An 11297-nucleotide genomic window follows, 5' to 3' on the forward strand; every position below is an offset into this window, starting at 1 on the left:
ACGAATTTTGAAGTTTTCTTCAATTCCTTCCATAAGTTAAAGAGAGCATCGATGACAGCGGCATTCATTTTTTTTTAGGAAAGGACTGCTGCAGACAGTATGGCTAACGAAGAGCATCACGGGTCGTTAAAAGCATGAAGGAAAACATTAATACTGTTAGAACTATTATGCAGGAGGCGATCGTGTTCAGAGAGATGAATGAAGATAAACTATGATCGTACTTTTAAGCCTATAGTCTAAAAAATGTATGGAACATTAACATATTGTGCATAGTAGCTGTTCTTCACAACTTTCTTGCTCATACTCCGAGCACAATTTTTGAATTTTCGAATACACTAGTGTTGTACTCTTGCAATGTGTCCCTACAACAGGCTTTAATAAAGAACATAAAAGCAATTGTCAAATTGAACTACAATTCCTCCTTTGCAAAGAAAAAAAAAAAGACGAGCTACAATTCCTGTACATCAGCAATTCACAGCGGCCTTCGCATCCTATGTAGCTCTAAAACAGGATGAAAATGGATCAGGCCTTCCATATCAAAGAGAATTTGTCAGGGCTCAGCACAGTAAACCTTGTGGGAGGTGCGAGACACCTGTGCAGACGTCAAACAAGCTTGCAAGCTGATAGTCTATCACGTCACCTTGGTGATACGTCAGTTGCGCTAAATTGACAGCTGTTCATGTTGGTCTGTGTACTGTATGATTCCGCTGGATTGGCTTTGGTGCTTTGGCTTGAGGACGTGTCTGCTGTCAAACCCCCAAAGCCACCGGTACGCGGCCGAGGTTCTTTCAGCACACCAGGTGCAACTACATTTTGCAGATCAATTTCTGTTTGGTTAGATAGCATATTGACAACCTGCTTCATGGATGGCCTCTGCTGGGACGTGGCTTGTGTGCACAGCAGTGCCACCTTGATGAAACGAAGCATTTCCTCCTCTGGGTAGTTTTCCAGCTCTGGGTCAACAATTTCCAAGAGTCTTCCTTCTTCCCGCAGTTTCCATGTCTGCAGTTTAACCCATGTAATAAGTTCAGTCATTTTTCCGAAGTAGCTATTTCTTGAATGTAAACTTGTAAAGATAGAACACCATCGTCAACATGTACTGTGAGTCTGTCATGGAAAAAGTTGGTACTTATTAGGTGCATGTGTGATTCTACAGTCCATCAAGAGCTGATGTAATCATGGCAAATACTACAAGGCTTGCAGGTCCATACTTAATGGGAAACAGAGGGAAAAATGAGTTACCCATTCCACAAGAACATGCATATTAGGCCCCCAAGTCGACTTGCTGCTGCTTTCACCACTTATCACTTCAAGAAGAAGCACCCCAAAACTATATATGTCTGCTTTCTTGGTTAATTGTCCCAACAAAGCATACTCTGGTGCCAAATAACCCCTGCAAAAAAAATATATATTGAGAGTTCAATGCAAGTATGTTATAGCAGACCATGCAAACTACAATTAGTCGATCAGCGCACTGGTAAACTGGCTGCAAAAATAACAAAATCGGTACACTTGGTAAAATCAGAATAGCACAATGAAAAGAAGTGACATGAAATACACATAACTTCATTGTATAAGCAAGTAAATACAGGAAATCTTTTCTTTTTGCAAGGAAGATACATAAAAAGATCCAGAGATGCACTAACATTGTTCCTGCAACACGCGTGCTAATGTGAGTGACAGTATCAGGAAAAAGCTTGGCCAATCCAAAATCTCCAATTTTCGGCAGCAGTTTTTTATCAAGTAAAACGTTGCTAGCCTTGATATCACGGTGGACAATGCGTGGTTGTGCTTCCTCATGAAGAAAAGCAAGGCCAGAAGCAGTTCCGATACATATAGCAGCTCTTTTCTGCCAGTCCAATGGGATACATTTATTCTTTGGTCCTGGCCATAATTCACAAAGGTAAACTTCATACATTTGGATTGACCAACTTAGAAAGTACAACTTCAATATTGAACTTACCAAGCAAAGCATTCGCCAAACTATTATTCTCGGCGTACTCATACACCAATAGTCTGTTACTCCCTTCAGCGCAGCAACCAATCAGCTTGACAAGGTTTGGGTGCCTAACGTTTGATATGACATTAATCTCTGTCAAGAATTCGCTAATTCCTTGTTTTGACTCAGCTGCAAGCTTTTTAATTGCAATTTGAGTGCCATCTTTCAGGTTTCCCTAAGTGAGGAACAGACTTTGTTAGTCATTGACTACAGTATTTGCAAAGTTCCTCGAAACATGCATTTAGAGTAGAAGCAGCAAATAAAGCACGAATGTTAAACAAAAATGCATAAACAAGTCCTGGGCATCACCTTATACACTGCTCCGAAACCCCCGCGGCCAATGCAATTCAACATGTGAAAGTTTCGTGTGGCAGTCTTCATCTCATTTAGGGAGAATACCTGTACATTATTTCCAGCTCTTGATAATACATGACCTGCACTTTTATCAGAGTTGCATCATCAATTGCTGTTAAGCAAAAGAACACAGACAGGAAAGAAATGTCACCACAGAAGTGCACTGAAATAGGATGACAGTCACTTTGGTCAATAGTATATAGTTACTATGACTAAAATCTTCGATGATGAATGATCACTTATAGCAAACATCTTTATATGTTAGTTTGACCGACAGGAATAAAAAAAAAGTTTATCTTTGTGCAAGAGGTGTACAAAAGTCCTATTGCTGTCATCATATTCCTAATGTCTAAGTCATGGTATAGTTCCTGTCAGGACAACAGGATCCCCAATGCGGGAAATGGCTACTAAAAAGGTTTCGCCTCGGTACGAGGATGCTGCTTGCTGCTCCTAGAGTTCTAGTGCTACTGGCTATGAATTACATCTTGCTTATCCTCACATGCGTGCAACAATGCATGGTTTTGTTGGTGCGAAAAGTGACCAACAAGTAAATATTTGTAGTTTTGCCGTACGTTGTGATCGGATGCGACCTAGCACTCAATGACACAGGGTTTATACTGGTTCAGGTAACGTGCCCTACGTCCAGTTCTAGTCAGTCGGTGACTTTATTCCTGAGCCCAGGTGCTTGAAGTTTGCTGTGGGGTTACAAACGAGTGGGAATAAGAAGAGATGTGTTAAAGGTCCGGTCGGGCTCTGGACCGAAGTGCCAAGAGTGACGGGAGCTCCTACGTGCGCTAAGTATTGGAACGTGTGCTCTGTGTAGCTTTAGAGTTCTAGAGTCGTGGAGCTGTTTGAGTGCTCAGAATATCTAAAGTTTAGCAGAGAGAGAGTCGGAATGATCGTCCTCCTTTGGGAGAGAGCGTATCCCCTTTTATAGGTGAAGGGGATGACCTTACAAGTGAGAGAGAAAGAGAGAGTGTGCTCGTGTATTACTAAGTCTTGTTGCCCACGCTGTCGGGTACAAGACGGTCGTCGGCGTCCACAATACTGTTTATGTCAGACGCGTGTGGCAGACTTTACCGTGTTCGCCTGGTATGGCAAATGACGGCGCCCACAATACTGTAAGGCAAATGCCGGCGCCCACAACATTGTTCGGGTTCTGACATGCCTGGACGGTTGCAAAACACCCTTCTGGTATGACCTGGCGATACTGTCCTACAGGTGTGCAGGGTACGGTCCTCGGTATTACGGTTGACTTGAGCGTCTTGTCTTATCTACTCCGCCTGATTCTTGGGTCCTCACCGAGCGGGCGTCCGCGGTCGGTCATTCCCAGTCGGCTCCGACCGCGTCGGTCGGAGAAGAGCTGTAAGCAGAGGTTCGGCGTATTCCCGGTCGGAAAAGCGGGTCGGAGTCGGAAGCGAGTGTTGTCCTCTCGTTGGCCAGGCCTTCCGGTCGGAGACTGGATCGCTCTTTCGGCCTGTCGTTAGGTATCTGGGCTGGCCTAGGAGTCGCGTGTTGTTGTAATGCCGTCTGCTGGGCCGAACTTTTGCTGGAAAGCGGGCCCATCGAGGACCCTAGGTTTATGAACCCGACAGGAGCCCCCGAGCCCTTTTGGGATTTCTGCGAAGTCGTGAAGGGGCTGTTTATACTCGTTGTACGAGAGCAACGGATGGGTGTAAGATCGTGAGTCGCCGTCGGGCATGACGGAGCGCGGACCCAGGCGTCGGACCGACGAACATGCATGCTGATCAGCGGTCGTACAAGGTGTAGGCTGCATAGTGACCATGCGTCTGTCGCTGTGGGTCGATGTGAGTTCCCTGGAACATCATGTCGCGGAGACGGGTTGTGTTGAGACGCGACCGCTCCCTGCACGATGCCAGAAGTTTGACCTAGGCTTGTATTTTCTGGCCCGTAGTGGTTGGCGGCGGCGTGAGCTTCCGTTAGGAACCGTGTTCCGAGGGATCGGGCGAAGCGGGGCTAGCCCTCAGACGTCGGGCGAGGCGGAGCTAGCCCTCAAACGTCGGCCGAGGCGGAGCCTACCCTCGGGGGTCAGCCTAAGCGGAGCCAGCCCTCGAGGGTCGAACGAGGCGGAGCCAACCTTTGGGAGTCAGCCGAGGCGGGGCCAACCACTACGGGTTAGACGAGGTGGAGCCCAGCAAGGGGTGTGGCTTTGGTGGTCCTAGAAATCGCCTGGGGGATTTTTTGACTTGCCAGCGAGTGCGCGCGAGCGCACCCGGTGGGTGTAGCCCCCGAGGCCCCGAGCGATTCAGGTAGAATCGCCTGGAGGATTTTTTGACTTATCATCGGGCGCGATCGGGGGGTCGGGCACGACGGAGCGCGGACCCAAGTGCTGGATGTGGCCAAGGGGTTGGTCTAGTTTCGTGCGTTACCCTATCCACGGTTTCCGCAACCGGAGGGGCTGCGCTAACGTCACTTGCCTCGACGGCTCGAGTGACGTGCTCGGTGAGCTCTCTAACGGATATGTCCGAGTGGAATCCGGATCCGTCATTCGTAATGGGGTCGGTATAGCCCTCATGTGGCATTCCACTGCTCCTTAACCTGCCTCCCAGCAGATGCCTGAGTCGTTCCAGAGACCGACTCAGGTGGCCCGCTGGCCTCCCCTCGAAGGAGATTCTATGAGTATGGCTCGAGGTTAGGATCGAACGAGAAGGTTAAGATGACCCTGTCTGTTTCTGAGCAAATCGAGCGAAGGCCGCTGGGGCTCATCTACGTTTTCTCCCCTAGCTCTGTTTGACGCGAGGCGGCCTCGAGCCCTTCGCAGGCTGGCCTTCGAACCCCGGTCGGTCGTCGCTCATGTCGAATGAGGCGACTACCGCTTTATGACGCAACACGAAGCGTTGTGATGCATCAATTGCATATGCAGTGCTTTGGATGTATGTGATGAATGAATGATTGTATGGATGAATGTGTGAATGCATGTATGAGAAAGGATGAATGAATGATTATGCATTAGAAAATAAAATAAAGTGAGAAGATTTGGTAAAGTTACCTTGATGACTCGAGTGACGGGTTTGAGGAGCTCTTTATCAGATATGCCCGAATGGGATCCGTGTCCGTCATTCGTGACGGAGTCGGCATAACCCGCATGGGGCATCCTACTGCTTCTTACCTGTCTCTCGGCACTCACCTGAGCCGTCCGATCGACTTAGGTAGCCCGTTGGTCTTTCCTTGACGGAGATCCTGTTGGTGGGCCCTTCCAAACCCTGCCTGGGAAGGCGGAGGGTTGTTTGCATGCGGTTGCGCCTTGTTTCCTGTGTCTGGGTTGTGGTAGTGGTGGGCCCTACCCAGGCCACGTCCCATTTTAACCTGGCGACGTTTCGTTGGGCAGGACGCGTCCTACCGCATGCCTATCCGCATTAAATAGGGGGGAGGGAGAGGGTTTTCTTCCCATTCCTTCGCCTTTCTTCAACTGTTGCCTCTCCTCCTCCTTCCTTTTCACCAAGCCCGTTCGTGCGCCGTGGCGGTCTCTAGGAGAGAGGGTAAGGCGAGGGAGAGGAGAACTCATAGATTCGTTCGTGAATCCGGAGCGCGATGTTGAACTAGAGGCCATCCAACGTAGACGAGGAGGTGCTGACCGCCTTCGCAGAGAAGGGGCTGCTCCCGTCGAAGGAGGTGGCGCATTGGAGGGCGCCTACGCCAGGGGAAGTGTTCCGCGACCACGGGCCGACGAGGTTGTCTCCTTCCTCGCCTTCCACGAGCGCGGGCTTGGATATCCCGCGCACTAGTTCTTGCGCGGGCTTCTCAACGAGTAGGGCCTGGAGCTGCAGCACCTCAATCCGACCGGGGTGCTGCACATCACCGGTTTCGTCACCGTCTGTGAGGCCTTCCTTGGGATGAAGCCACACGTGGACCTCTTCTGGCGGATCTTCACCGAGCGAGCCTTGTCTGAGGGAAAGCCACCTAGAACCGCGCCGGTTGGTGGCTTCGCCTTGCAGAAGAAGCCAAGGCCGTCGGGCTCCTACCCTGTATACTCCCCTACGACTCCAATCGGGGGTGGCATGACGAGTGGTTCTACATCAAGATCCCAGCAGAGGCGCCATTCCCGCCGTTCACCAGAAGAAGGCCGAAGAGGAGGGAAAGCTGGTCGTGGGGTCCCTCCAGTCGGCAGAACAAGCTGGAGGTCATCGAGGCGGAGCTTCAGAAGCTGGTGCAGCATGGCCTCGATGGGCTACGGGTCTTCCACACCTTCCGTCGTCAAGTCGCCCCGCTGGCGGAGAGGAGGCGGCCGATGTGGGCGTACTTCGGCCCAACGGATCCCGACCGCGCGTCGCCGGAGGAGTTGTTGAAGGACGAGGTCTGGAGTCGACTCAATCGTGTGCTGCAACTGAGGGATAAAGACTCCCTTGAAGGAACGCCCGGACCACTTCACACCGCGAGGCTGTCCAATCTAGTATGCTCCCCTCTTCTTATTCCGTGACCTTTTCCCTCTCGCTTTCCCTTGTTTTGATTTTGAGTTGTCCGTTTCGTAGGGACTCGCGGGTTACAGATCCCGGCTGCATATTTCGAGGGGCCGGAGGGCGCAGCTCGGCAAGCTGCTCTGAAGGCAGCGCTTGCCAAGAAGAAGAAGAGAGCTGAGGAGGCCCGGAGGAGGTTCGAGAAGGAGGAGATCGGCCGGCGGGTCCGGGCGGGTGAAAGTCGGAGCGATGTGGAGGTGGAGCTCGAGTCGGAGGAGCCCACGGAGATGGGTGGCGACGCGAGTACCTCCGAGGATGAAGGAGACAAGGGCGTCGTCGCGACCTCGGTGGAGCGTCGTGAGCCTACGGCCGCATCCGTCGGCGGTGGGCGGGATTCGGAGAAGCACGACGACGTTCCCGAGTCAAGGAAGCGCGCCACGAGCGAAGACACCGCCGTCGAGCGAGAGGCGAAGCGGGCACGGCCGCCACGTCCTTCGGAGGCGTCGTTGGCTTCGCACCCCCCTGCTCCGAGCGTGGCGGGGTATGCTGGCCGATCGGAGGAGCGTGTTCGTCCCCCCGCATCTTCGGGGTCGACGCGTGCACGCGACCCACAATGGGGAGATGCCCCGTCAGTTGCTCTGGGGGTTCGCCACGAGCTGGCGGTCACGGCCATTCGCGGGCCGATTGGGAACCGGCCGGGTCGACTCCTCCCTCGGTCGATACGAGGGGACGCGGGTCGCGACCCGTGAGCCGTTCTCGTCCGGTGGGCTCGTCGCCAGCGAGTCGGGGCTTCAGGGCTCTGCTGCTTTCGTCTAGGTATGCATTTATGTTCCTTCTCGATCTCACAGCTGAGTTTTTTGAGCGCGACTGACCTGCACTTATTTGACAACGGTCAGGGACTGGCGGGACTGGGCATCGCCCCGCCTCCCGTGCGGGAGGAATGGAGACCCAGCCTGCAGCGAGTCGCGATGAGCGGCGGGGAAAGCAGATTGGCGGCGGTTGGACCTTCCCTTCTGGGGTTGCGTCCTCCCGGCCGATCGCGACTACGGCGGCGGCGGTGATGGCAGCGATCCCCGTGATGACGGCGGAGGTTGGTTCGGAGGTGACCCTTGCGATCCCTCCCCCAATAGCTGCAGCGGAAGAGAGGAGGGAAACCGGGCTCCCTGTCTCGCCCGGCGGGGGAACGCATGGTTCGCCCTCCTGGTCAGAGCTGGAGGGGTCGGGAGGGGACGTGGCCAGGCTAGAGGTAGAACATCCGCCGGCGAGCCGTAGAGTTCAGATAGTGGAGATCCCCTGCTCCGGCGAGGCAGGCACTGAGGTGGAGCCGCCAGCCATCCCGCCATCGCAGGAGTTGGTGATGGTCCGGTCGTCGCACAATATTGCGATGGCTGGATCTTTCAGCGGGTCGAAGGTGACCCACGAGCTGGTGTGGCCCTGCCCCGACGACCCGAGGAAGGCTCGGTTCGCCCTCCGTGATGAGGAGGTGAAACTCTAGCACCTGCTTGGGGAGAGCGGACTGTCGATGGAGTCCGATGTCGCCCAAACCAAGGCGAGGCTCAAGGAGGCCTTGGAGCGGGTGGAGCTCGTCCATCAGGCGGTTATGGTCGACCTGCCCCGCGTCGCAGAGGTAAGTTCTCTGCGTTTTTAGCATTTGTCTTTGACTCCTTGGTCTTTCATTGTATGTTTCAGCATGTTTGCTTCTCGCTTTACAGGATTTAGAGGCGATGTCGATCCGCAAGTCCCGTTTCCTTCGAGAGGAACACAGTTGGATGGAGCAGGAAGCCGCGATGTCGCGGCGGGTCGACGAGCTTAAGAGCCGACGGGAATCCGCCCACCGCGAGTCCCAAGACCGGGCGGCCGAGGCGACAGGAACGGGAGCGCGGGTGGCGGAACTGCTCGCGGTCGAATGGGCGACTGCTGCCGAGCGGGAAGTCGACGCAGCGAAGGTCCACTTGGCAGAGACCAAGGCGGCGCTTCAGAAGTCCTTGGAGGCTCTGGAGACAGAGCAGAAGGCCCGGTCAGAGGCTGAACAGGAAGTGGTCATGCTTCGGGGGCAGGTGCTTGGTGCAGAGGAGTCAAACGCTCGACTGCTCGAGAAGGTGACCCGCAAGAGGAAGGATTCTCCATCCTTGAAAGCACTCGTCTTGGTATGTATCTGTTCCGCCTTTGGTTGATGCCTTGGTTTTTTCTTTCCTTTGCTTCTGAACTTGTCGTCCTTTTTCCAGAACTGGGTGGAAAAATTGGTTCTCTGGAGCGAGAGCTAGAGACAGCAAGACGGCGATCGATCGGAGCGTGGAGGCGCTAGCCAAGTCCCTTCAAGAGCGACGTGCTCTCGAGGGGGAGCTCGACCAGATTCGTAACGTCGTCCAGGTGGTCGTTTCCAAGGTGTGCGGGTCGGGACCGAGCACCAGTACGCCCACCGTCCAGTTGGCGGAGGTCCCGAACGAAGTTCGGGCGCTCATCTCCGACGTCATGTTCTACGGGACGTCGGGGGTGCTGACCTCAGTGGCGACGCACCACCCGGATCTGGACTTCGCCGCCATCTGCAGAGGGTACGCATGCGCTTGGGGAGAGCTTGGTGCCATATGCACAGATGGTTGCCGAGCAAGTCTCCGCGCAGTGGGTGATGGAGGCTCGCCGTTGAAGCGTGGCTGAAGGCGTGCACCAGGAAGATGTCATCCAGCCTGCGGATGGAGTGGAGACCGGGTTGGAAGCAAGCGTCGTCCCGCCTCCGACTGAGCCGAACGTCGTCCCGCCGGAAAGCGAGCAGCCCTTATCCTTGGCGATCGTGCCGTCAGCCGATGCCACCGGATAGCCACAATAGAATTTAGAGTAGAAGCAGTCAGTATATGTAAAAGATAAGTTCGTGAGGAAGCCCCCGTGTGAACAGTTTTTTTTGTATTCATGAATACTCAATTTCGTTTTGTGATAGAATCACTCGTAAGGGGAAGCTTGTCCCATCCGTTCTTGTTTTTACCCTAGCATAGCTTTGTTTTTTATCCTTTGTTTTTCACACCTGCCCGTTTGACCCGTAGGCTACAACCTTAAGAACCCGGGCATGTGATCGGTTATTCCCGGTCGGAAAAGCGGATCGTAGTCGAGAGCGAGTGTTGTCCCCTCCTTGGCCAGGCCTTCCGGTCGGAGACTGGATCGCTCTTCCGGCCTGTCGTTAGGTATCTGGGCCGGTCTAGAAGTCGCGCGTTGTTGTAATGTCGTCTGTGGGTTGAGCTGTTGCTGGGAAGCGGGCCCATCGGAGGCCTAGGTTTATGAACCCGACAAGTTTACAAGAAAGAATAGAACACTAGAGGCAGTTTTGCCTTAAGCATGATACCCTGATGAATAACTTTTGGGATCATGGTTATACTCATGGAGCATAGATTGTGCATTATTTGTCCACACTTTTTTAATGTAAAGCGACACAAGTGTTCTTCGTTTCGTAACTGTTTAGTCCCGACACTATTGAGCTCCGAATCATGTGCTGACGGTCACGGAACGGATGTACCTGAACGAGGAGACGAACCCGCGACGACCTGACCATTCTGATCTTGCCTCGACTTGGAGCCGCCTCTCAAGCAGCCGACCGAACTCCCCATGTTCCAAATCCCGCTGCCTCCTCCAGAAGTATATGCGCAGCCAGTTCTAGTTCGTGCCCGGAACTGCGCAGAGGGTGCGAAGTTATTAGTAATTACGCAAAACTATAAAAGCTTGTTTACTCGAACTGTCGATAGACGAACCAGTATAGTATACTTCTGCTCGTTCGCAACTCGCTACAGAAACTGAAAAAGGGAGCGAAATCGAGGACAAAATGAGCAAGATCTTGAGAAACGCATGGAAATAGCCGGATTCGATGCGCCATACTGCTCCCCGAAGCAGGCAAGAATCGGGCAAGAACCTGGTCGACGGAAGACGGGATCGCTCCCGCAGACCGCAGAAGCAGACAGCTGAAGCTCCGGGCTGTCTCCTTCCTCCGCTCCGCTCCGCTCCTTCCCCGCGCTGGCGCCCCAGCGCTCCGTCCTCCTCCGCGTTGGCACCGCCGACGCTGCCTGTCCGAGGACAGGGTGAAGGGGGTAGGGAGGAGGCCGATGCCCGGCGCTTTTTTACCCGTTCCGCCGTGCCCCGAACTGTCGCTTTTTTTGCTCGCTTCTGTGGCGACGCGCGCGGTCACAGATCGGCAGGCGGCCCGCACCCAGCCACCCACCTCACCGTGGAAGTCCACGTTTTGTAGCGCCAAACCAAAACCGGCGACCAGCGAGCCCAAGTACTTCTCCTAGTCCTACTACCCCGCGCCGGTCCCCAGCGCGCCACCAGTGTGGCCCGGAAATTGAACACCGCCGGGCGGTTTCGTCCGCGCCCCGGCAATAGGCTGGGGTGGTGGGGAGGCCGAGACGCGGACGGCAGCAAGGCAAGGATGGGCCGCGCTGCTCCCGTGCTCGAGCATGTGTACGGCCCGCGAGTCCAGTGTCCGTCCACGCCCACCGGCCACCGTACAGTCCCAAAAGTTTGGTCAACGGGAAATTCTCGTGACATTT

At 54.0% G+C, this 11297-nt stretch overlaps 1 protein-coding gene across 2 annotated transcripts; it reads right to left on the bottom strand.

The window, feature by feature from the left end:
- Window positions 1–277: 277 nt before the first annotated feature.
- LOC136540901 (cold-responsive protein kinase 1-like) lies at window positions 278–11031 on the bottom strand. 2 transcript variants are annotated; one of them, XM_066532939.1, is made up of 8 exons: window positions 10661–11031; window positions 10503–10544; window positions 10271–10424; window positions 2309–2433; window positions 1964–2174; window positions 1647–1884; window positions 1243–1393; window positions 278–1002 (listed from the first exon to the last, which is right to left on the bottom strand). In XM_066532939.1, the coding sequence occupies exons 3-8, from the start codon at window positions 10359–10361 to the stop codon at window positions 637–639; spliced, it is 1182 nt and encodes a 393-aa protein (XP_066389036.1). In that variant the 5' UTR covers window positions 10362–10424; window positions 10503–10544; window positions 10661–11031; the 3' UTR covers window positions 278–636. The 2 variants fall into 2 exon arrangements, with proteins under 2 accessions (XP_066389036.1, XP_066389037.1); XM_066532940.1 differs by lacking the exons at window positions 10503–10544; window positions 10661–11031 and having other exon boundaries at window positions 2309–2438; window positions 10271–10400.
- Between the last annotated feature and the right edge of the window lie 266 nt (window positions 11032–11297).

This window comes from Miscanthus floridulus, chromosome 2, assembly GCF_019320115.1.
Source record: "Miscanthus floridulus cultivar M001 chromosome 2, ASM1932011v1, whole genome shotgun sequence".
Taxonomy (NCBI): domain Eukaryota; kingdom Viridiplantae; phylum Streptophyta; class Magnoliopsida; order Poales; family Poaceae; genus Miscanthus; species Miscanthus floridulus.